A 26,921-nucleotide genomic window follows, 5' to 3' on the forward strand; every position below is an offset into this window, starting at 1 on the left:
CATTGTGCCACCCTTGTTTGTTATGGCGCAAGAGGATCAAGTACTTGCTGTAATCTGAAATTTCTACCTTCAGATGACACTATAGATTATCTGCTTGTTATCACCATTGTTTCGGGGAACTTGTTACATGAAAATTGACCACTGTATTGCAACAGTTGCCAACATGTTAAAGTACTTTGAATATTCATTAGACCTGCTATTTCATCTTTAAACAGTGTCTTCAAATTAATTATATTAAATTTTAATTATGCTATATAGAGAGGTTTTATGCAAGAAGCTATCATTCAAATGCAAAAAGCAAAGGTATGAGTGAACAGAGAGGTTATGAGGTGGTAGAATCACAGTTTGGGTGAAGATTGAAATAACCATTCAGGAGAAGTTGTAAAGCAGCAATAAACAGGCAATTGCGCCAAGAAATTGGCATGGAGGTTTGGAAAGGTGAAAACGAGGGAGAATGGTGAAACAAGCAAAGAAGAAATGAGGACCGTATAACTTACAACTGGGTAGTGATTACTTTTGCTGGGGTGTGCAAGGCAAACGTAGGCTAGGGCTGTCAGTCTGGGGCCTTCAGTGAATTGAGAAGGCCTTGTCTACAAAACTTCATATGCAGTCATTAGGAAGAAGCTGCAAGAGATTGGCCTTTGAAAGTTGGTTGCAAGGACGTTGGTTCGGGAGAAGAGCTGGTATACTTCGATGCTGTATAGTGAATGATGAGGCAGAATGGGCCTGTGGGAAAACAAGGGGAATGTGGGATTATAGAGAAGGAATCAATGTGAAGAAATGGGGGAAAATGTTCAAGAAGCAGCAGGCTTCGTGGGTGGAGTAGAATCAAGAGAGAAGTATACTGCAGAAGGGATGCTAGAGTATAGATTGGGCAGCTTGGCACAGCAGTTAGCACTACTGCCTTCTGGTGCCAGGGACTTGGGTTCGATTTCCTGGCTTGGGCGACTGTGGAATCTGCATGTTCTTCCTGTGTCTGCATGGGTTTCCTCCCACAATCTGAAAAAACGTGCTGGGTAGGTGCACTGGCCATGCTAAGTGCCATGTGTGCCCGAACAAGTGCCACAGTGTGGTGACCAGGGGCTTTTTACTAAACTTGATCGCAGTGTTAATATAAGCCTAGTTGTGACTGTAATAAATAAAATTCAAACTGCAGTTTGAGTTTACAAGGAAGGAGTCTGCAAGTAAAGGGAGCCCAGGTAAAATATTGGATAATAAAACAGCTGCTTGAATATATAATTAAAACCGTATACACTCAGTAGTAAGGCAATATCTGGACAGAGAAAGAGTTAATGTTTTGGCTTGAGACTTTTTCAGAACTGGCTTTAAGTTGCTTAAAAATGTATAGAGGTGGAAGATTTAGGAGGTGGAGCACAGCATATGTTATCTAAGAATTTATATAGTGGATTTGATGTGATTAAAACATTGATGCACACATTTCCACCGGTTCCAATGAACAGAATTCCAGAGAACCCCCATGTGCTGATCAGGATTGAATGTGAGGTTACTACTGAGGATGACAAATCTATCATTTGAGACTATAGATTATATCAAACTAGATTGCAGATACTCCCAGCTTTTGAATGAGTGTCTAGTTGTAGACACGTCACTTTCTGTTAATGAAAGCCTTGTCAAACTTTCAAAAAAAATCTCTTGCTTTCAAACGGGCTGCATGGCGGCTCAATTCTGTGTCTGAAGAATAAAGCTTTGAGTTAGTTGAGAATTACCTACAATCTTTTCACTGGTAGGGATATTGGCCAGTAAACTGTGCCATATTAAAAGTGGGGCTAGTGGTTGTGTGATTTGCATGCTATTAACTTTGAGAATAGAAGCCTATGGTTTTTAGATCCATCTGGATATTGTCCTGTGGTACAAAACCAGTGTCCATTAGTGCATAAACTGTGTTTTGGAAGGGTTTGGGGGGGGTGGGGTGCGGGGGCAAACAAGCAAGTTAAAGCAAATAATTGATTTATTTATTGAATCGTAGACCAAGTCCATTTTGAATCATGCATCCCTTTTGTGATTCACTTCAGTTGTTTGCCATTATCTGTGGAATAAAAGAAATAAAAACAGTTACTATTGTCAGGGTGACAAAAGCAGAATCAACTTCACAGAACAACCTACTGCTAGTGTGTGAGAGTAACGGATCCTCTGAGCCTTAATGTCCTGATGCCTACTGTGATGGGGGAGATGGAAATTTTGGATGCTCCACATTGTGAGCAATCAATTTTGGAAAGTTTGTGCCCCTCACGCCTTAGTCATAGCCTAATGACCAATGGAGCCCTCCTAACCAGAACCTTTCATTCATTCATGGCACATGGGCATCACTGGCTGGCCAGCGTTTATTGCCCATCCCTGGTTGCCCTCAAGATGGTGATGGTGAGCTGTTGCCTTGAATCACTGCAGTCCATTCTGGGGAGGGACTTCCAGGATGTTGACCCAGTGATTGTGAAGCAACAGCGATATATTTCCAAGTCAGGATGGTGAGTGGTTTGGAGGGGAAATTGCAGGTGGTGGTGCTCCCATGTATCTGGTGCCCTTGTCCTTTTTAGATGGCAGTGGTCGTGGGTTTGGAAGGTGCTGTGTAAGGATCTGTGGTGAATTGCTGCAGTGCATCTTGTGGATGTACACACTGCTAAGAAGTATAAAGCACACTTTCTGGTCCTGATAGTAATGCCCACTGCAAAGTAAATTGGGTTTTCATTGGGTCAAGATGGGATCTGGCTTGGTTGCAATGTGCTTCATGGTTGAACTGATCATCACTGCTCACTGACCAGGCTGATGTATAAAGAACCACCACTTGGGAAAGGCAAGAAGGGTTACTGCCTCCATGAAGCTTATGCTTCAAGCTTGCTTTAAAAAAGCAGTGGTACTAATGGGCAACACGGTGGCAGAGTGGTTAACACTGCTGCCTCACAGCACCAGGGACCTTGGGTGACTGTACAGAGTTTGCATGTTCTCCCTGTGTCTGCGTGTTTCCCCCGGGTTCTTGTTTCTTCTCGCTGTCCAAAGATATGCAGGCTCGGCAGATTGATCACGCTAAATGCTTAGGGTTTGGGTGGGTGGGGGTTATGGATGAGGCTTACTAAGATGCTCTTCCAGGGTTGGTGCAGACTCCATAAGCCTTCACTGTAAGGATTCTATGATGAAATTGACTTAAGTCAATCTGCTGACACAGTTAGAGGAATTGGGTCAGACCATTTTAATTAGCTTGATATTAAGAAACAGAGTAACCATTATTAAATGTACTTCTCTACATAAGTGACCTTGTTCCTCCTAGCCAGTTTTTGATAATTCACAAAGTGTGGGTATCGCCGTCTAGTCCAACATTTATTGTCCATTCATACTTGCCCTACAGAATCATAGAAACTCTACAGTGCAGAAAGAGGCCATTTGGCCTATCGAGTCTGCATTGACCACAATTCCACCCGGGTCCTATTCCTATATCCCTACATATTTACCCGCTAATCCCTCCAACCTACGCACCTCAGGACAGTAAGGGGCAATTTTAGCATAGCCAATCAACCTAACCTGTGCGTCTTTGGACGTGGAAGTGAATTGCCTTGTTGAACCATTGTGGTTCCTGAAGTGTAAGTATACCCATGGTGCTGTTAGGGAGGGTATCCCAGAAACAGTAAGGGAACAGTAATGTTTTTCCAAGTCAGGATGGTGAGCAGCTTAGAGGAGAACCTCCAGGTGGTGGTGTTCTCAGCTGCTGCTTTAGATGGTAGTGATTGTGGGTTTAGAAGATGTTGCCTAAGTGAGTTCCTGCAGAGTATCTTGTAGATGGTACGTACAGCTGCCACTGTTCATTGGTGGTGGAGGGAATGAATTTTTATGGAAGGGGTAGCAATCAAGCAGCCGCTTTGCACTGGGTGGTGTTGAGTATCTTGGGTGCTGCTGAAGCTGCATCCATCCAGGCAACTGGAGAATATTCCCTTCCACAAACAAGCTTTGGGGGGAGGTGTCAGGAAATCAGTTTCTTGCCACAGGATTCCTAGCCTTTGACCTGCTCTGATACCACAGCATTTAAAGGGTTAGTCCAGTTCAGTTTCTAGTCAATGAATGTTGAAAGCAGGGGATTTAGCACTGGCAATGCCATTGAATGTCACTTATTGCTCACCCATAGTTGCCCTACAGAATCATAGAAACCCTACAGTGCAGAAAGAGGCCAGTTGGCCCATCGAGCCTGGACCAACCACAATCCCACCCAGGCCCTACCCCCATATCTGTACATATTTACCCACTAATCCTGCTAACCTATACATCTCAGGACAATAAGGGGCAATTTTAGCATGGCCAATCAACCTAACCTGCACATCTTTGGTCGTTGCCTAGCGTTTGTGTGACATGAATGTTACTTAGAACAAAGAACAACCCAGCACGGGAAACAGGCCCTTCGGCCCAACGAGCCCGCGCCGCCGCATCGCCCTACACCTATTCTACCCTGCATGTCTACGAATGGGACCCTACTCAGTCAGATTCAGGGAAGAAATAGTGTCAATTTGGTGGAAACCAATTAGCCTAAGAGCACATCTTTGGGGTGTGGGAGGAAACCGGAGCGCCCGGAGGAAACCCACGCAACCACAGGGAGAATGCGCAAACTCCCACAGACACAGGCCCAAATCCATGTATCTGCACAGCTAGCAGTGCTAGTCACTGAGCTGTTGTGGAGCCCGTCTATCGGTCCAGGATCAAGCTTGGCGCTTGTTCAAGCACACACACCGACATGAAGTACTAGGCCACCCCTGGACTTCCAAGAGCAGCCCACGCACAACCCGCCGTGTGCATGCCCCTCGCTTGACACGAGGTGGACCTCCACCTGTGGAATAAAGACAAAACATATTAGTTATACAGCCTGCCCTTCCGGTGTCTCCCGAGGTTTACCCTATTTAATAGCCCCTACCATATCCCTCCATTCCCGTTTCACTCATATGCCTATCTAACTGCATCTTAAACGAGTCCAACGTGCCTGCCTCCACCACCCTACTCGGTAGCGCATTCCAGACCCCCACAACTCTCTGTGTAAAGAACCTTCCTCTTACCTCCAAATTATACCTCCCCCCCCTCACCCTTAATTGATGACCTCTTGTGTTCGTACCCAGTCTAGGGAGCAGTCTCTCACTATTAACTCTATCTATTCCCTTCAGTATCTTATATACCTCTATCATGTCCCCTCTCAATCTCCTTCTTTCCAAGGAGAATAGCCCCAGTCTCTTCAGTCTCTCCTCGTAACCCAGTCCCCCCATGCCAGGCAACATCCTGGTAAACCTCCTCTGCACCCTTTCCAGAGACTCCACGTCCTTCCGGTAATAAGGTGACCAGAACTGGACGCAGTACTCCAAATGCGGTCTAACCAACGTTCTGTATAACTGAAGCATTAGACGGCAGCTTTTATACTCTAAGCCCCTTCCTATAAAGGCTAACATCCCATAAGCCTTCCTAACAACTTGTCAGCCCAAGCGTGGATATTGTCCAGGTCTTGCTGCATTTGGACATTAACTGCTTCAGGAAGGTACGGCATGGCGAATAGTTAGCACTACTGCCTCACAGTGCGAGTGACCCAGTTTCTATTCCAGCCCTGGGGTGATTGTGTGGAGTTTGCACGTTCTCCTCGTGGCTGTATGAATTTCCTCTGCATGCTCCAGTTTCTTCCCGCAGTCCAAAGATGTGCAGGTTAGTGGGATAGATGACTGGGGTTATGGTGTTAAGGCATGGGTAAGCTGCTCTGTTGGAAAGTTGGTGCAGACTCGATGGGCCAAATGGCTTCCTTCTGCATTGTAGGAATTCTACAATTTAAGGGGTCGCCAATGGTGTTGAGCATTGTGCAGTCACCTGCAAACATCCCCACTTTGAACCTGATTGAAGGGAGATCAAAATGAAAATAGTTGGGCCCACAACACTCCATTGAGGGACTCCTGCAGCTCTGGAGTCCTGGAGCTGAGATGATTGACCTTCAATCACCTCAACCATCTTCCTTTTGTGCCAAGTATGACTCCAACCAGTGGAGAGTTTCTCCCAATTCCCATTGTCTCCAGTTTTATAGGGTTCCTTAATGCGTGGTGGCACAGTGGTTAGTACTGCTGCCTCAGCACCAGGAACCCAGGTTCAATTCCCAGCTTGCGTCACTGTGTGCACTGTGCATATTCTTCCTGTGTCTGTGTGGGTTTCCTCCCATAGTCCAAAGATGTGCTAGTTAGCTGTATTGGCCATGCTAACTTCTCCCTCAATGTATCCGAACAGGCGCTGGAGTGTGGCGACTAGGGGATTTTCACAGTAAGTTCATTAGTGTGGATGTAAGCCAACTTGTGACTAATAAACAAAGTTAAAAAATTGGTCAAATGCTACCTTTGATGTCAAGGGCAGTACCTCCTTATCTCTGGCATTCAGTCTTTTGCCCACGTTTGAACTAAAGCTGCAATGCAGTCAGGAGCTGAGTGGTGGAATCCAAACTGAGCACCACTGAGCAGGTTATTGCTGAGTAAGACCGCTTGATAACACTGCTTATGACCCCTTCCATCACTTTACTGATGATGGAGAGTAGATGAATGGGGTGGTAATTGGCCGGGTTGGCTTGTTCTGTTTCTTGTGAACAGAATGTACCTGGGTGATTTTCCACATTGCTGGGTAGAGGCCAGTGTTGTAGCTACATTTGAACCACTTTGCTAGTGCAGTGTTATCCTGTTCAAATCTCTACTATTTTGTTCGTAATATTGTTGGTGACTGTTATCACAAGTTTTTATTTCAAGGACTCCTTTCTCCTCACCGAAGTCAAGTGAAACAAGGCCTCAGATAATAAAACATCAGCATTGGTGGTTTCTGGATGACTGAATTAACTGTACCCAGCAAGACTGGGTTCTGAGCCAGCCTTGCCAATGAAAAATTCTAACCCCACTTCCTGCAGGTCATTTGCATCCAGGGTTAGCTCTGTGAGGATGAGTGGCAAGGGAATTTTGGCAGAAGAATCTTGGAGATGCCACTTGCAACTTTGCACGTAATGAAATTTTTGACAATTTAGTTGCACATGAATTTCCCCTGGAAAGAATTCCTGACTCTGCTGAAACTGTCCAGGAAATTCTGGTCTTATAAATCCTGTCAGCTGCCAATTTTATTCTGAAATGTGGCGAATGATGACACTAATAGGGGGGCACAGTGGTCAGCACTACTGCCTCACAGCACCAAGGACCTGAGTTCGATCCCTGCTTGGGACACTGTCTGGAGTTTGTAAGTTCTCCCCCAAGTCTGTGTAGGTTTCTTCTGCATGCTCCGGTTTCCTCCCACAGTCCAAAAATGGGTGGGTGAGATGGATTGGCCCCAAGGTAAAACTGCCCCTTAGTGTCAGGGCGATTAGTTGTGTAAATACATGGGGTTAGAGGGATAGGGCCTGGGGGGGATTGTTGTCAGTGCAGGCTTGGTGGGTCAAATGGCCTTTCTACACTGTAGGGATTCAATGAAGAGTCCAACTGTATCATTTAACTGAAATAAAAGGGAAACTTCTTTTACCCATGTGGAGTGCGTTCCACAGATGAACATGGATACTTGCTACTTTCTAGTTGTTCCTAGGTATGACCTTATTCTCAATGTTGGATAGTGTGAGGAAAAGCAAACGCACTATAAAGATTACACATATTAGCATTAAATACAATAAGTCTCATTGAAACACTGGTGGGATATTCAGTTCTGTTGTACCCCAGCCCCCAGAACATTTAGCCATTCATTCTTATATCTCCAGCATACCTGATTGATCCAGTCATTATAGGCAGAAACGCGAGTGAAGACAGTGGGCTTCTTCTTGGCATTGCAACCCAAGCTAGATACAAAACTGGCAATACCATGCACCTGCCAGATTCCGTCAGTACTCCGGCAATTTAGAGGTCCACCTGAGTCTCCCTGTTGAGAAAGGTTAGTGAGTTTCTTTTCCAGACCAAGACACATCTGTAGCCACGGGCTGCTGCAGTGTTGCATGAAATTAGTTGATCTACTTTTATTTGGCTCGTAGCATGTGAAGTCAGGTCTTACTGACCCATGATGCTGTTCAATTGATCTCATATCGTGCTTTGCTAACCACTTTTTAACTCAACTCAACATTGGTTTGATGGCTGCTGATGGAATCTACATTTCCACAGTATCTTAAAGGAAATGCCAACTTCCTAACCTTAGGAATACAGGAAAGAGATGGAGAATCTGGTGAATTGATGCGACAATAATGATCTTTCCCTCAACGTCAACAAAATGAAGGAGATAGTCATCGACTTCAGGAAGCATAAAGGAGAACATGCCCCTATCTGTAGGGGTGAAGTTCAAGTGGTTGAAAGCTTCAAGTTCCTAGTGTCCAGATCACCAACAACCTGTCCTGGCTATAGTTAAGACAGTCCACCAACACTTCTACTTTCTCTGGAAGTTAAGGAAATCTGGTATGTCCACTACAACTCTTACCAACTTTTACAGATGTACCATAGAAAGCATTCTTTCTGGTTGTATCACAGCTTGGTATGGCTCCTGCTCTGCCCAAGACCACAAGAAACTACAAAGGGTTGTTAATGAACACAGTCCATCACGCAAACCTGCCTCCCATCCATTGGACTATGTCTACACTTGCCACTGCCTCAGAAAAGCAACCAGTATAATCAAGGACCCCCCACGCACCCCAGACATACTCTCTTTCACCTTTCTCCGTTGGCAAAAAGATACAAAAGTCTGAGGACACATACCACCCGACTCAAAAAACAACTTCTTCTCTGCTGCCATCAGATTTTAGAATGGACCTACCTCATATTAAGTTAATCTTTCTCTACACCCTAACTGTGACTGTAACACTACATCCTGCACATTCTTTCCTTGTCTATGTATGGTTAGCTTTGTCTGTATAGTATGCAAGAAACAATACTTTTCACTGTATGCTCATACATGTGACAATAATAATGGAAGGAAGATTTACTGAAATCAAATGGGATTTCCCAAGGCAGGACCAAGCAGTTTACCAAAAAAGTATTCTATTTGGAATTTCTACGAAAGACAGCTTAAATCTGGTGTGGAAAAACTTGTCAGGATATTAACTTGGCTGAAAAAGCTTCATTGCCTCCGTTTCCAACACTGTGCCATAGATCGAATGGTCTCAACACAACACAAGACAAGAAATAGACACAGGAGGAGGCGTCCAGGCCCTTCAAGCCTGCCCCACCATTCAATAAGATCATGGCTGATCTATTTTGGCCTCAACTCCTTTCCTGTGCCATTTCCTCTATTCCTCGGTCTATCAAATATTTACCCACCTCCACCACTTTAAATGTTTCCAATGATCCAGCCTCCACCACCTTCTGGGGCAAAAATTTCCAGAGATTCACCACTCTCTGTGAGAAGAAAGTTCTACCCATCTCAGTTTTCAATGACCTTTATCTTGAGTGGCTACGTCCCCTTGTTCGAGACTCTCCCATGAATGAAAACATCTCACCGCCCAGTATTTATGTTGTACAAGAACAATATTGTCATCTAACTTAGGAAGGCTATTGTGGTTCCTACTTGAATGTGTATTCCACTAATTGCACTGTCAACACACGCCCTTCCTTCTAAGTGTTGACACAAACACATCAAAACATTTCCATTTCTAGCTATTCCTGCTCTGAATTTTAACACTGTTGGAGCTTCTTACTGCTTTAGGCAGTCCCTAGAGTTTTGAAACCAAGCTCATTGTTTACACTTGTATGAGTTGCCTTCCGTCCATGTTTGTTCATTAATCAAAGCTATTCTTTGAATCTTTGTTGTGGTTGTTTACATTCTTTCCCAGATTACTCACATTGCACCCAGCCACAATTCCATCTCCGCCGGCGCACACCATCGTCTTCCTCACGGCGAAACCCCACCAGTCCATCTTGGAACATGTTGTGTAGTCTACCACCGGCATGAGAGCCTGCTGGAGATTGTCAGCGATGGGGCCGTTTGCTGCAATGGGAATCAAAAAGAGATGGTTTACATCGGCTGCTTTGTTGTTAAAATTTCACTCACTGTCTCCCCTTAAAGATGACCCTTTTGGGGTACTTGCCTAAAGTGCAGTTATTCATGTGCTAATCTTAGTGAGTGGTTAACACTGCTACCTCACAGTGTCAGGGACCCAGATTCAATTCCGACCTTGCGTGACTATGTGGAGTTTGCACGTTCTCCCGTGTCTGCAGTTTCGGCTTCCCCTCACAATCCAAAGATGTGCAGGTTAGGTGGATTGGTCATGCTAAATTGCCCTTTAGTGTCCCATGACATGTAGGTTAAATGGATTAGCCATGGTAAGTGTGTGGGGCTGTGGGGTGGGGGGCCTATGATGCTATGTCGGAGAGTTGGTGCAGACCCAAAGGGTTCTGTAGGGATTCTATGATGATCCTATAATTGTTAGGGTATTTGAGGACACGGATAGAGCCAAGCTTACTCTTTTCATAAGGAGCAGGCAGAGGCAATTCGACCTTTTGAGTCAGCTCCGCCATTCATTATGATCATGGCTGATGATCCAATTTGACAGCCTGATTGATCCCGCCTTCTACTCACTTATTCCTTGATTCCCTTTGCCCCAAGAATTCCTTCATCCAGGAGTTGAGCAAAGAACTCTTGCCGCTGCACTCCAATCCAATGGAATGTTAGCACATATTAACACAATCTCCTTGTCTTCAGTAAGTGAAAAAAATCTATCAGTGAAATTCAGTCTACAAACCACCAGACACACATACTGAACATTATAAAAGATAAATGAACAGGATTAAATGCCAATTAAATTCCATGTTGATTATGTGTCCTTAAAGCAAACTATCTTCCCTTAGAGGGTGGCACAGTGGTACAGGAGTCAGCACTGCTGCTTCAAAGTGCCAGGGATTCAGGTTCGATTCCTGGCTTGGGTCACCGTCTGTGCGGAGTCTGCATGTTCTCCCTGTGCCTGCGTGGGTTTCTTCCAGGTGCTGCAGTTTCCTTCCACAGTCTGAAAGATGTGCTGGTTAGGTGCACTGGCCGTGATAAATTCTCCCTCAGGCACTGGAGTGTGGTGACTCGGGGATTTTCATAGTAACTCCATTGCAGTGTTAACGTAAGCCTTACTTGTGAGTTACAAATAAGTAAACTTTAGTGTCACAAGATGTGTAGGTTATGTGGATTAGCCATGGTAAATGATGGGATTGCGAGAATAGGACGAGGGTAGGTGGGTCTGCGGAAAAGCCAGTGCAGATTCAATGGGCCAAGTGGCTTCCCTCTGCACTATTCCCTACTGGGAGAATGTTTCTTTTTGTGGGGGAGACTAGAACAAGGGGACACAGGTCAAAAATAAGATTTTAAGACAGATTCGGAGAATCTGAAGGTGTTTAACCCGGGGGAATTATGACCCCCGAAAGCCGTGGATGCTGGATCGTTGAACCTATTCAAGGCCGCATTGCATAGGTTTCTAATAGACAGAGTTATTGGGAGGACAGGAAAATGGGGTTGAGGCTGCAGCGAGAAGAGCAATGATCTTATTGAATGAAGGAGCAGGCTTGAAGGGCCGAATGGCCTGCTGCTAAGCCCTATGTGTTTTCATGAATGTATCGAGAAAGAATAGCACTTCCTTTCCGGATCGCAGTCTTCCCTTCTCCGGACGGGGAGAGCTAAACAATATGGGCGCAGCACTTTGAGAGTATTCTTTGGAAATACGTGACGGTGACATCTGTATAAAGAAAATATTTTGAGCATCACTCACTGGAGAGGCGACCCCATCCGGTCACAAAACAGGGATAGTTGTTGGGAAGCACGGAATTAGGAGCAGGGATGCATCCCAGCTCGATTGAGCTGGTCAGAGTTACAGCGGTGGAGAGCTTGATGAGTGCAATGTCGTACCTGTGAGGGTTGAATCAAGAATCACCAGTCAACAACTGACTCTTAGCTAAAGGAATTAGAAAGAGAACATTTTCATCCCCCAACTTCCTTTTTGGTAAATCAAATAAACTAAATTAAACAAACTCAGGGGCAAAGCAAGAAGGACAGCCCGCGAAAAGAAGGAACACTTTGAAACAAAAGAGGAAGCAGAAAGGAAACTTAAAACACTTTCAATTTAAGGAGGAGTTAGACAGATTTTTAATTGGTAAGGGGTTGAAGGGTTATGGGGAGAAGGCAGGGAAATGGGAATGAGTAGCATATCAGCCAAGGTTGAATGGCAGAGCAGACTCGGTGGGCCAAATGGCCTAATTTTGCTCCTATGTCTTATCAACTTATGAACATCAAATCAAAATGTGATTAAATTGGTCAGTTATACACCCCAGTCCCCGTGGTGCCCAACAGGCACGGAAAGTCTCAATGGTGCCCTTCAACACCACATGTTCCCTCTCCAGGGACATCCGACCGAGAATGAGAGCATTTAAAGTGAACATTATTCCTGGAGGAACTTCCATTAACCTTCAGTAAGAGTTTGTCCTGGCTTCACCAAAGACACTTTGGGAAGTTTGGCTTCCTGGAACAGCATACTGTGAGAATCACTGAGTCTGTTTCCAGTAAGGACTATCCTGTGAGGCACTGGACTTTGAGTTAAACAAACCTCACCTAGCAGTTGTTGTTGGGACCCCTAAACTAAATTGAATTTCCCATACCCTCTCCTTATGTCTGAATGACAGCACATAATGGAATAACCTATCATGAGTTTATTAAACCTCATCTATGACAAATTTCCACTTGGTTAAGTTGTCACAGAGCTCTTGGTCCATGAAGAACCATACCCTGGCACAACTTAGTCTCATCAGGAGGGGATGGAATGAATGAAATGAGCATAAATAAAGCACTGCAGTGGTCACAATTAATTTTCTCCTTATGGTCATTTGGTAGTACAGAACGTGAGTATTGCTGAAAAAAAACATTTTTGAGCAATGCCTTGATCAGTCAAGCTGCCTGGTTTAAATTTCAAACAATGCTCAGAAGTTAACTGTGAGTCACCATCAACTGGTGCATTCTTCAAGGAAAGGCCTCTACCAATCAGAGTCCATTTGCCAACCAATCCGCACTCTCTTTTCATACAGTATAAATTGTTGTTCCCTGTATATTTGGTACTCCTGCAAATTATCCTGATGAGTGCAAGATGAAAAGTTTTTTCAGCAATACTGCTGTTGTTCCAACTGAACATGAAACTGCCCCCCACTTTGAAATGAGATGAAATGACAAAGTCACATTGAACACCTTGGTCAGCAGGATGTTTTAACACATCGAGCAACCCACTATCAAGGGTCAGCTATCCAAGCAGCTGAGAGATTTACACCAACATCGCAGGGTTTGGTTTGCATGGGATTATGTGCATTCACTCTCTCCCTGTTGGAACGTATCCCAAGCCAGTATGTGCCCCAGATGCTGCCTGAGTTCTACCTGGTAAAGATTTGTTGGGGTGGGATCTTATGGCCTCGCTCGATCCAAAACTGTATAATCAAGCCCTATGTCAATGGTCCATCCCATTGCCCGCCCCTGGCCTGCTCCGATTCCTGTGGCGGACAGGGCGGTAGAATTCTGTCAGTGGATTCTGATTTCTTGTCCAGGTAAGACCATCCTATCCATTCGGGCTTTGGTCAACATGGCTGGATCCGATTGATAAAAACCCCAGCCCCCAGTAGCAACAGGCCAACCATTCCACCATTAATGAGCATGCTGGATGGTTGACCAAGCAGAGTGCTGTGGACCTACCTGGCTCACACATGGGATTGTCAAAGCTTCTGCACACGTCAACTGCATGAGGGTCAGAAGTTTGTCAAAAGAAAATTAAGGAACATTTATGAAAATTGCAACCAGAATGCAATTTTTGATGGTACAGTGATTACACCATAGAATCTCTACAGTGCAGAAGGAGGCCATTTGGCCCATCGAGTCAGCACTGACTCTCTGAAAAAGCATCTTACCCAGGTCCTATCCCCTGTATTTACCAATCCCCCTAGTCAAAGGGGGACACTCACGGGCAATTTGACATAGCCAATCCATCTGGCCTTGCACATCTTTGGAGTGTGGGAGGAAACCGGAACACCTAGAGGAAATCCAAGCCCACATAGGGAAGAAGTGCAGACTCCACATAGACGGTCACTGAGACTGGAATTGAACCTGGGTCCCTAGCGCTGTGTGGCAGCAGTGCTAATCTCTGTGCCACCCTGTCCTGATTCTTTCCAATTGTTCCTGAAATCCTGCCAAGATTGATGGACTCCAGTCATATTTGAGGCTGTGAGGGCTCTTTGGCTACGGAGTTGGATGTCCACACCATGCAAAATGTGGGTAATCTGTCCCAATTAACTCACAAACCCACAAAGAGCTATTGGGTTTTGAGGTGGTCCAAGCGAGATGGAAGAATGATGTGGAGCTCAGCATGTAATATAGGCAGGGAGCACCCCCACAAAATTGGAATTGAGTTATGTTGGGATGTTAACACCCTTTCTTCAACACAAGGATGTAAATTGGGATCTACACTTACCCAAGAGCAACAAGAATTGGATTCCATTTCTCATGGACAAACATGTTCTCCGGAGCAATTTCCATTGCAACTGATCCCAGTTCTGAAGACTTGAGGTTGTGTTTGCCAAGCACCACCCGATACGTCTTGCTCTTGCTTAAAGAGGGAAAAAAAATCAGAATTTTCAGTTGTCTGGACGGGCAGTGCTTCAATCAATAACGAGGGCCTATAATGTCAGATGTTGAATACGGTAGATGGGAAGATGAGATTAGTTAATTGTCTGACACTATGGGCAGGCCTTTCCCGCCTCGCTTCCCTCAAGACCGGAAAATCCCACCCGAGGTCAACGGACCTTTTCATGGTCCATGTCCCGCCCACTACGATTCCCGCGACGGGCTGGATGGAAAAATCCCACTCTGTGTTTTTGGTTTTCACAGAATCACAGAATGGTTACGGCGCAGAAGGAGAAGAAGAGAGATTGAACAGGTTAGCCCTACGCTGTCTGGAATTCAGAAGAATGAGGGGAGATCTAATTGAGGTATACAAGATGATTAAAAGGTAGGGATAAACTAGACGTGGAGCAGACGCTTCCTCCTGTGGGGCATTCTAGGATGAGAGGTCTCAGGATGATGGATAGCAAATTTAAAACAGAGTTGAGGAAAAACCACTTCTCCCAAAGGGTTGTGAATCTGTGGAATTCGCTGCCCCAAAGTGTGGTGGATGCTGGGATGGTGAGTAAATTTAAGGAGGAGTTAGACAGAATTTTTGATTGGTGATGGGTTGAAGGGTTATGGGGAGAAGGCAGAGAAATGGGGATGAGGAGCATGTCAGCCATGATCGAATGGCGAAGCAGACTCGATGGACCGAATGGCCTGATTCTGCTCCTATGTCTTATGAACTTATGAACATTTGGCCCATCGAGTCCGCACCGGCTCTCCAAGTGAGCATCATGACTTCACGCCATTCCCCAGCCCAGAATTGTCACCGTGCAGGAAGAGACTTTAGAGGAAGTTTTAAATGCCTTCAAGGTGGAAGAGGAGTGGGAATCATGGATTGCTGCAGTCGTGAGGTTCTGGGAAAGAACGAGTAAAAGTCGGAGAGAGAATCGCTGAGCAGAGAGAAAGACCACTGAGTCTACTGGTTCTGTGAAAGAGATATCTAATCTCCCTGCGCTTTCGCCTACATTTGCTTTTCCTTTTTTGAAATATATACCCAATCCCCCCTTGAAAATTGCCGTTCCCCTGTGCCCTCACACTCTGTGGCATCTGCCTCAATCCTCATGATGAATATCATCGTCCCCTCCTTGTCACCCTGTACCGTGCAATGGGTTGAAAGACTACGAGGTTACAGACAGTGCATGCAGGACGTTGTAAATGTAACTTAGGAGGAACACTAAGGGGACGTTTAGAGGAGCGCTGAATGAAAATCAGAATGAGTAAAGCTGAAATGAGAGTAGGTGTAGGGTAGCTGTCACACACTGACTTGTTCCTTTCCAAACTCACCTGATGCAGTGAGCAGCAGTCATCACCCAGTTGGCCGCGATGAGGGATCCGCCACAAGTATGGGCCCAATTTTCATTTTTTAAATATTGGAGAGAGACCTTGGTGAAACAAAAGGGAACAAGTCATGCTGCCGGATTTGAAATAAACCGCACCCCCCACCACCACCACCCACACAAAAAAACAATGGTCAGAATTTTACTGCCACAGGAATCGTAGCAGACAGAACCAAGCCAACTCCATTGAACGCGGGTGGGATTATCTTCTGGTCTTTGGACAAATGTGGCTGGAAAATCCTACTGAGATCCAACAGAGCTTTCCATTGCCTGCCCCTCACCCACTACGATTCCCAGGGCAGGCAGAATGGGAAAATACGCCCCAGTGTGGCTGTCCATTGTCATTGCAACATTAATGTCACTGGGCAGGACAGTGGCACTGCTGCCTCACAGCGCCAGGGACCTGGGTTTGATTCCAGCCTTGACTGACAGTGTGGAGTTTACATGTTCTCCCCATGTCTGCGTGGGTTTCCTCCAGGTGCTTCAGTTTCCTCCCACAGTCCAAAGATGTGCGGATTAGGTTGATTGGCAACTAAATTGCCCTTAGTGTGCAAAGATATGCAGGTTAGGGTGGATTGGTCAAGCCAAATTGCCCCTTGGTGTCCAAAGATGTGTCGATTAGATGGATTGGCCACGCAAAATTACCCTTAGTGTGCAAAAATGTGCAGGCTGGGTGGATTGGCCAAGCTACATTGCCTCTTAGTGTGCAAAGATGTGTAGGTTAGGTGGATTGGCCATGCTAAATTGCCCCTTAGTGTGCAAAGATGTGTAGGTTAGGTGGATTGGCCATGCTAAATTGCCCCTAAGTGTACAAAGATGTGTAGGTTAGGTGGATTTGCCATGATAAATTGCCCCTAAGTGTACAAAGATGTGTAGGTTAGGTGGATTGGCCATGCTAAATTGCCCCTTAGTGTGCAAAGATGTGTAGGTTAGGTGGATTGGCCATGCTAAATTGCCCCTTAGTGTGCAAAGATGTGTAGGTTAGGTGGATTGGCCATGCTAAATTGCCCCTTAGTGTACAAAGATGTGTAGGTTAGGCGGATTACAAAGAAGGAATGTGACTTCTTTTCAGGCAGTTCAGAAAAGGTTCCCCAGGATGATTCCTGGGATGAAGAAATTCCCTGATGAGGAAACGTTGCATTTAGTGCTCACCCCTACAGGTGTGGTTGGTGTGACCCCACCGTATAAATCTGTTGTTTTGCCCTCCTTAATGGAGAAAAATCTACAGATTAACATTCCCTGAATAATCAAGGAGTCTAATGATGAGGTTGCAAACAGCAATATTTGTGCAGTGTTCTCAGAGAAATTGAAACGGAAAAGTGGGTTCTGGAAGTGGGTGAAATATCTTCTCCTCACTTCCACCAAGATCACCACCAACATCATGGGGTCACCCTTGTCCAGCATCTCAAACCAGGCAAGGTCAACACATTGGCATCACAGAAACTATACAATGAAGTGGATCATTTTTGGATTCCTCAAAGCCTACCCACTCTTTACAAAGCTGAAGTCAGGACTGTGATGGATCGGTGGAGACACAAGAATATTCGGGAGGTTTTTACCATCCAGAACAGAATTATTCACTCAATCAGCACTGTAAGCATGGGCTCAAAGTTCATCTCCTTTACCATCATGACCTCCATATGTGCCCTCTACAGAATGCTGTGCAGCAACTGGGCAAGGCACAGTGGCACTGTGGTTAGCACTGCTGCTTCACAGCGCCAGGAACACAGGTTCGCTTCCCGGCTTGGGTCACTGTCTATTTTGCACGTTCTCCCCGTATCTGAGTGGGTTTCCTCCGGGCGCTCCGATTTCCTCCCACAGCCCAAAGATGGGCGGGTTAGGTGGATTGGCCATGCTAAATTGACTAGCTAGGATAAGTGCATGGAGTTATGGGGATAGGGCCTGGATAGGATTGTGGGCAGACTTGATGGGCCGAATGGTCTCCTTCTGCACTGATTCTATGATTTCAATTGCATTTCCTTCCTGCAATCTCTAAATACTGCGAAGGACGCTAGCGACAATGTTGTGGGACCACCATCAACTTCAAGTGACCTTTTAAATTGTACACCATCCCGATCCAGAAATATATCCCCATTCGTTGTCACTGGGTCAGTAATCTGGCATTCCCTAGCTAACACGATGATGACAGCAGAAAGTTCAGTGATAGATGGTGGGTCTGCAGGCCCACGCCACCTTTTCAGGGTAAGTAGAAACTGGCAATCAATCACCTTGAGTCGCATCACCCACATCCCCGGAACAAACAAATACAAAAAGTTAAGATGGGAGCTTTTACTCGAACAAAACAGGAAACTTTTCCGCATCAGGAGAAACACCCTCCTGGTGCTGCAGTGTTATTTAAACGCCAGGAGATGGCAGCATTGCTCTTATTTATAAAATGGTAGGTGTTTTAATGCAGTCTGCAGTTTAATATTTATGATGTGGAGATGCCAGCGTTGGACTCGGGTAAACACAATAAGCAACCTGATGACACCAGGTTTAAGTCCAACCGATTTATTTGATAGTAAACCCACAAGCTTTCGAGGTTTCCCTCTTTGTCAGGTGAATGGAGAGTTCTGGCCTCAGGCGGAGCATCTGCTCTGGTGTTGTCACACTTCTTACTGTGTTTGCTTTTAATACAGCATCTTTACTGAACTAACACACCCGACCCAAAGGCACTTCACAGCACCATTGTCAAACAAACGTTGATACCAGGTCACGCAGGGAAATAGATAATGGGGCAGGTGAGCCGGCATGGTGGCATAGTGATTAGCACTGCTGCCTCACTGTGCCAGGGACCCGGGTTCGATTCCTGGCTTGGGTCACTGTCTGTGTGTGGAGTTTGCACATTCTCCCCATGTCTGCATGGGTTTCCTCCGGGTGCTCTGGTTTCCTCCCACCGTCTGAAAGATGTGTGGGTTAGGATGATGCAAAATAATTGCCCCTTAGTGTCGAGGAAATTAGTGAGGCAAATACATGGGGTGGGATTGTTGGCAATGCAGGCTCGATGGGCCAAATGGCCTCTTTCTGCACTGTAGGCATTGGGTGGCCAAAAGGTTGGTGAAAGAGGTAGGTTTAACATGAGTCTTTAAAGAGGAGAAAGGAGGTGGAGGGGGGTTCCGGATGGGAATTCCAGGGCACAGGCTCTGAGCAGGAGGAGGTACAACCAGCCATGGCGGAGCAATGAAAACCAAGGAAGGGCGAGAAGCCAGAACTGATGGGGGCGCAGAGATCTCCGAACGGTGAGCCTGGATGGAGGCGGGGAGAGTCGAGACTGTGGGGGGATTGGAACACAAGGATGGGAATTAGCACAAAGAAGCCTGATCATAGCTTTGCATTTGGTTGCCCACTAAAATCAGGGATTTTCCAGATTCCTCAGTGGAAGAAGGTCGTTCTGCGAGGAGAGGGCTCAGTGAACTGAGCCAACACCCTCCGCAGTTTGGAAGAACGAGAGGTGATCCCATTGCAAGATTCTGAATGGGATTGAACGGGGTAGCAGCCACTGAGAGGTTGTATCAGTGAACTTACTGTTGACACTGAGAGGCTGACGGGGATCTGGAACAGGGGAAGAATGTCAGAGTTAAAGGGCTGGTTATTTAGAACTGAGATAAGATAAATCTTCCTCACTCAAAGGGTTGTAAATCTTTGAGTTCTCTACCCTGTAGTCTGCAGATACTCCATCGCAGAATATAGTTAAAGCTGGGATTCAGGTGTTTGGACTCTCTGGGAATATGGGAAAAGGAAGTTGAGGAAGACAGTCAGTCCTGGGCGTATTTGTGGTCACTTGGCCACAAAAGATAATGGAAAGTATCGTAATATTCAATCTTTTTTACTTCTAAAAATCTTGAAGTACAGTAAGAAAGTTTATTTATTAGTATCACAAGAAGGCCTACATTAACAATACAACAAAACTACTGCGAAATTCCTCTAGTTGCCACCTGTTCGGATCAATGCAACTAACCAGCACGTCTTTCAGACTGTGAGAGGAAACCAGAGCACCCGGAGGAAACCCATACAGACACGGGGAGAACATGCAAGCTCCACACAGATAGTGACCCAAACCGGGAATCAAACCCAGGTCCCTGGCACTGTGAGACAGCAGTGCTAACCCACTGTGCCACCCAGATCATGGGTACACACAGGGTAATCAATACACTCAGACCTCATTAAGGCGAAATTGCATCATGTAATTCATCACCTCTGGGCAGTTCACTGCTTGCACTGAAACCTTATGTAGAAATAATTAAGGAATGATCAAGGAGTCTCTGAAGAGTTCATGAAACCTCTCAGTTAAACATCATGTTCACAACCAAGCAATTTATTTGCAAATTAACTTTGCATCTAAGCAATACCAATTGTCAACCTACAACTATAAATTAGGTAGATCACGTTTATGCTCAATAAAGCCCAAGTAACAAAGGCTAAATAATTAATAAGTAAAAACAATAGGTCGAGGATTAGATAACTGGAACTCCGCATTGACAAGAGGTCCACATTAACAGACGGAGGGACTAGGAGCCGATGCTATAGTTAAGAAAGCCCACCAACGCCTCTACTTTCTCAGAAGACTAAGGAAATTTGGCATGTCCACTACAGCTCTCACCAACTTTTACAGATGCACCACAGAAAGCATTCTTTCTGGTTGTATCACAGCTTGGTATGGCTCCTGCTCTGCCCAAGGCCGCAAGGAACTACAAAAGGTCGTGAATGTAGCCCAATCCATCACACAAACCAGCCTCCCATCCATTGACCTTGTCTACACTTCCTGTCGCCTTGGCAAAGCAGCCAGCATAATCAAGGACACCACACACCCCGGACATTCTCTCTTCCAATTTCTATCATCAGGAAAAAGATACAGAAGTCTGAGGTCACATACCAACCGACTCAAGAAAAGTTTCTTCCTTGCTGCTGTCAGAGTTTTGAATGGATCTACCTTGTATTAAGTTGCTCTTTCTCTGCACCCTGGCTATGACTGTAACACCACATTCTGCCCCCCCTCCTTTCTTTCTCTATGAACCGTATGCTTTGTATAGCGCACAAGAAACAATACTTTTCACTGTATACTAATACATGTGACAATAATAAATCAAATTTAAAAATCTGATATCAAACAATGTAAATTTACAGGAAACTCTGCTGACATTGTTTTGTTTCTACTTTCGGGAAATGGAAAAGGATTTCTTACCTGCCACGGCCAGCTGTGGGGCTGGGCATCAACTCCACCCACAACCCTGGAGGTTATTGGTGGAACAGCAGGTGTGCCGCACCCATAGGCTGCAAGACAAACAACACTCATTCTCAATCCAGTCTGCGTTTTAAAATAACCTTTTCCCAGAGACACAGGATGATAAAATCAGACAAGATGTGGATATGCCGGCGTTGGACTGGGGTAAACACAGTAAAGAGTCTGACAACACCGGGTTTAAGTCCAACCAATTTATTTGATAGTAAACTCACAAGCTTTCGAGGTTAAGCTCTTCTTTAAGAAGAGCTTCACCTCGAAAGCTTGTGAGTCAGGTGGAGACAAAACAGAGGAGGCCATTCGGCGTGTTATTTTGGTGCTGGCCCCTTGAAAGGGCTGTCCAATTAATCCCATTCCCGATGGATCCTTCCCGCTGGTTTTCCTTTGCAAGATAGTGCCAAAGGGTGAAGGTGCTCCGTCGCCGGGCTGGGAGCTCCCAATGTTTGACGGCTCTTTCTGAATGGCCCAAGGAAATCAGCACCCACGTTGAAGTTTAAGGCGCTATATTCTTATCATCCACCGCACAGCCCTGAGTCCCACTTTCAGTATCCCCGTGTACACCCAAGGTGAGTTATTGTACCAGCCTGTGTACCACTGAGCTATACAACTAGCAAGGCCCAATTGTCAGTGCGCGCTGACTTAACTCATCCAGCCAGGATCGTGTGGCACAGGTTGGGTGGCACGGTGACACAGTGGTTAGCATTGCTGCCTCACAGAACCAGGGATCTGGGCTGAATTCCGGCCTCAGGTGATTGTGCGGAGTTTGCACGTGTCTGCATGGGTTTCCTCCGGATGCTCCGGTTTCCTCTCGTGGTCCAAGGATGTGCAGGTTAGGTGCATCGGCTGTGGTAAAATGAGTGGGGCCGGTGGCTGGACCTGGGTGGGTGGGATGCTCTTTTGGAGAGTCAGTGCAGACTCAGTGGCCTCCTACTGTAGGGATTCTGTGGTTCTAATACAGTTAGTGTCAGGGCTAGTGAGCTAGAAAGGGGGGAGGGGTAGATCTACCAAGATTGGTGCGTCTCACCACTAGCTAGGGACTGTATATGTGCAGATGTCAGGTGGAGACAAAGGCACAAAGGAAGATGGTTGTTGTTTGTTGGAGGCTAATTATCTCATCCCTGGAATATCACTGCACGAGTCCCTCAAGGTCCTAAGCCCCACCCTCTTCACCTGCCTCATCAATGGTCTTCCCTCTGTCATTAGGTCAGAATTTGGAATGTTCGCCGATGATTACACAATGTTCAGCACCGTTCGCGACTCCTCAGATACTGAAGCAGTCCATGTTCAAATGCAGCAAGACCTGGACAATACCCAGACTTGGGCTGACAAATGGTAAATAATATCCGCGCCACCCAAGTGCCAGACAATGACCAGCTCCAACAAGAGAGAATCTAACCATCTCTCCATCAATGGCATCCCCACTGCTGTTCCTCCCACTATCAGCATGGGGAGCTGGGGATGAGGCTCGCCCTATGAATACTGTGGCTACAAGAGGAGGTCAGAGGCTAGGAATGTTGTGGCGAGTAACTTACCTCCTGACTGCCCAAAGCTTGCCCACCATCTATACAGCACAAGTCAGGGGTGTGATGGGATACACCCTGCTTGCCTGGATGGGTGCAGATCCAACAACACTCAAGAGGTTTGACACCAGGACAAAGCAGCCCGATTAACTGGCAATCCATCCAGCTTATCAACCGTACACCCTCTCCCTCACTGGTGCACAGGGGCAGCAGTGTGTACCATCTATAAGGCAACTTGCCGTGATTTCTACCACATAGAAGGACAAGAAAAGCAGGCACAAAGCACCCCCCACCCCTCATCCCGTATCACCGTTCCTTCACTGTGTCTGGGTCAGCATACCGGACCTGCCTTCCTGAAGGTGTCCTGAGTGTGTCCACACTGGGGGGTGGGGGCGCTCGCCACCACTTTCTCAGCACTGACAAATGGGTAATAACTACCGACACCATGAGCCCCGTGAACCAATAATAAAAAGAAAGCTTCCTCCCATCTGCTGAGCTGACATAGACGAGCTCTTCCCCCAACAACAGACACTATTTCCACCGCCTCTCCCCCACCCCCCTCCCAGCTTCCGAGCAGTTTGTAAAATGAGGTCCCAGAAGTTAAAATGCAATCCAAGCCAGCCAATGCTTTTGGTACTCGCTCCCCCCCGCCAGCTGCCCACTCCCTGGTCTGAAGCCCATTCAGATTATAACTGACCTCAGATCCTCCCTGCACCCCACCCCCAACCCCACACCACTCCCCCCCCCGCCCCCCCCCACCCCAGCTCCCCGCCTCCACCCACCCAGCAGTGTTAAATAGCTCACTGATTAACCCCATCCAGGTACATACATAGAGACTGGCCACTTGGGTGAGATATGAGAGAGCAGTCAGTGCCCAAGAGGCCATTCCTCAGCTAGGAGACAGCGCCTTTAGGAATGGACAAAGGGCCATGCAACCAGAGAATCCCTCCACTGCAGAAAGAGGCCATTCAGCCCATCAATGCCTGCACCGTCTCTCCAAAAGAGCAAACCTGCTCAAGCCCTCCCCTCCACCCAATCCCCGTGTATTTAGCATGGCCGATCCACCTAGTCTTTGTGCTGCGGGAGGAAACCGGAGCACCCCAGGGGGGAACGTGCAAACTCCACACAGACAGTGACCCGAGGCTGGAATTGAACCTGGGCCCCCGGCGCTGGGAGGCAGCAGTGCTAACCACTGTGGCACTGCCGGCCATCAGGTCTCTCACCCAAGTGGTCAGGTTGTGTGTGTAAAAAACAATAATAAACTCTAGTAGCAGTGCTGGGGCTACGCTCAGAGCACACGGTTCTTACCACGGGCCAGGAGCAGAGCTGTTACCACGAGCGAAATCATTTCTATGCCTCTGCTGTTGAGATGCCGCTGCGGTAACATTTATAGAGATTTGCCCGACCTTCTTACCTAGCACCTTATTAATCAATGTGTCAGATTAGGAGCAGAGAATAAAGAGCAGCACTGTTTGTGTGAGATGGGCAGTTTGTTCCTGACGTGTTAACAGGTGCTCAAGGTTTCACCGCAGTTCATTAACAACTCTGCAATGGTAGAGAAGGGGACAGGGCAGGGCCTGATGTGCCCGATATCAGCAAATTTCAATAGATCGGCCAGATACGGATGGAGGAGGAGGTCACTCAGTGCACCCAGAGCTGTTTTCATGTTACGTTCAGTAACATTGCAGACAGCCACGTCCGCAGGCTTGGCCTAGCTGGTACCAATACTAAATACGGGCTTTACCGAGTTGGCAGCCACACTGAACATGGAATGGACGCATTGGTATCAACACTGAACACAGATTTGGTCTGGTTGGGTTGTGAACGACGCCCAGTCCGTCACTCAAACTGTCCCCCATCCAATGGCTCCGTCTACACTTCCTGCTGCCTTGGGAAAGCTGCCAGCATAATTAAGGGCCCCATGCAATCTGGACATTCTCTCTTCCACCTTTTTCCGTCAGGAAAAAGAATAGAAAGTCTAAGGTCACATACCAACCGACTCAAGAACAGCTTCTTCCCTGCTGCCATCAGGCTTTTGAATGAACCTACCTCGCATTAAGTTGATCTTTCTCTACACCCCAGCTATGACTGTAACACTACAATCTGCACCCTCTCCTTACCTTCTCTATGAATGGTATGTTTTGTCTATATAGTGTGCAAGAAACAACACTTTTCACTGTATACTAATACATGTGACAATAATAAATCAAATCAGATCAAAACCAACAGTAAACGTGGATTGGAATACATGGCACTGACACTAAATGTGTAGCTCCCAGACTCACTTGGGCCTTTACTGGATCTCAGGACTATGGCCTAAGGCATCTGGAAACTGTTGCCATCGACGACAGACGTCACGAGTCAGCACTGACAACAACTTGCATTTGTATAGTGCTTTTAATATGGTGAAACATCCCAGGGAGCGATAGAAAGCTAAGCTCTGTACAGGAAGAGCTGGACTCCCCCAGGCTCACATCATCCTCCTCATCACAGCAGCTCAATAACCTGGAATGTTTCCAGCGGTTTCACCTTCAGCGGCTGACACAGGAAACCATCTCGGACATTATTTATTGTTTGTCTGAGGAAAAGCTTCCTGAATCAGTCCAGAATGTTACTATTCCCTGCCCACATCCCCATTTTCCTGGAGCCATACTTTATTGAAAGTATTGTCTCCTCTCCACTTAGCACATCAGTACTTAGTCCTTGATTTGCAAAGCCCAGGAGGAACATTGTGGATCAGCGATGGTTAGTGATTTAGGTGAGCAAATGTTTGGCTTGCCCAATTCTGTTAATTGTAAGAAAATGGAAAGGCTGATGAGATTAGGAATGTCTTGCGAAGACAGATAAGGGATTAACTTTCTTCACAGCTCCTGCTTTAATTAGATAGAACTACACGGAACTCCCAGCACAGAATCAAGTCCCTCAGCACAATCAGTGTGAGGCGCTGTTTACCCTCTACGTGAGCAACCTAATCTCAGGACTCTGACCTGTTCCCATCTCCTCTTTGTCCCTATCCGGCCTGTTCCCAAATGCTGATGTTGGCTGGGGATTTTCACCCCCCTGGGTAGCAGGATTCAGGATCAATTCACGGCTCGCCCCGCCCTCCTCAGGAGAAAGTGCCCGTAAGGGCGGGATTTTCACAGTGAGGGGCTGGGTTACAGGCTGGCACCGGGCTGGCAGACCCGGGAAACACATCGGAGGGAGTGACGGATGTAACGGTGGGCGTTGTGACTCTGGGCGGAATTTTACCGGCACGTCCGCCCGCGTTTTGTACGATCCTCCTCAAGGCCGGCAGAGAGTGCCGTTCTCCGAGCCTCGCCCGCCCCCAAGAATCAGGGCGGGCGTGCCGGTAAAATTCCGGTCCTTGTCCCAGTGAAGCTAAAAACAGAAAAGCCTTAACAGCCCCACACCCACCCCACTCACATGACTCACCGTCCATTCGTTACCCCTCATACACCCACCCACTCCCCTCATGCACCTCCAGCCAATGTACACTCACCCTACAACTCCAAAGGATCCTCATATACTCCCCCCTCCCCCTGCCCCCCTCCCACTCCCCATAGCAGTCTGTGCTCCTCCAGTTGGCCCCATGGCCGCTCATTCCCCCTATGCCAAACTGTGGCGGATCCATGCCCATTGAACCATGCATGATACACTGTATATGATTTATTTACTGAGTGCGAAGTTCCTAAGCCAAGCAGTTTATTCTGCTCCCGCTATGTTGAGTGCCAATAGGCCCCTGCTGACTCTGTGGATTGGACTCTCTTTGACAATGTGCTGCACAGTTTGCTCTCTCTCACAGGGGGTTGGCACTAATGTCCCATTTATGGAGCTTGGCCAAATGGAGACCATGGCCAGTCCTGAGTCTGTTGAGGATGGACCACTCTTTCCTCGGAAGGTTGAAAACAGGCAGCTGCGGAGTTGCGTTTGAGACCAGGTGCGTGTTTTCTGTGTGGAGTTTGCACATTCTCCCTGTGTCTGCTTGGGTTTCTTGCAGGTGCTCCAGTTTCCTCCCACAGTCTGAAAGATGTGCGGGTTAGGGTGTATTGTCCATGCTAAATTGTCCCTCAGTGTACCCGAACAAGCATCGGAGTGTGGCAACAAGGGGAATTTCACAGTAACTTCATTGCATTGTTAATGTAAGCCTCCTCGTGGCTAATAAATAAACTTTGTTAAGCTTCCATTCATTTGTCCAAA

The 26,921-nt window shown here is 46.7% G+C and overlaps 1 protein-coding gene across 1 annotated transcript; it reads right to left on the minus strand.

Annotated features, from left to right (window-relative positions):
• Nucleotides 1-1,993: 1,993 nt before the first annotated feature.
• LOC145360295 (chymotrypsin-like elastase family member 2A) lies at nt 1,994-24,111 on the minus strand. Its single transcript, XM_080215442.1, has 8 exons — nt 24,033-24,111; nt 21,148-21,236; nt 15,913-16,010; nt 14,432-14,566; nt 11,702-11,838; nt 9,794-9,939; nt 7,738-7,890; nt 1,994-2,047 (listed from the first exon to the last, which is right to left on the minus strand). The coding sequence occupies exons 1-8, from the start codon at nt 24,109-24,111 to the stop codon at nt 2,030-2,032; spliced, it is 855 nt and encodes a 284-aa protein (XP_080071568.1). The 3' UTR covers nt 1,994-2,029.
• Nucleotides 24,112-26,921: the final 2,810 nt, after the last annotated feature.

Source organism: Carcharhinus amblyrhynchos, chromosome 30 (assembly GCF_965287045.1).
Source record: "Carcharhinus amblyrhynchos chromosome 30, sCarAmb.v2.hapA, whole genome shotgun sequence".
Classification (NCBI taxonomy): Eukaryota; Metazoa; Chordata; class Chondrichthyes; order Carcharhiniformes; family Carcharhinidae; genus Carcharhinus; species Carcharhinus amblyrhynchos.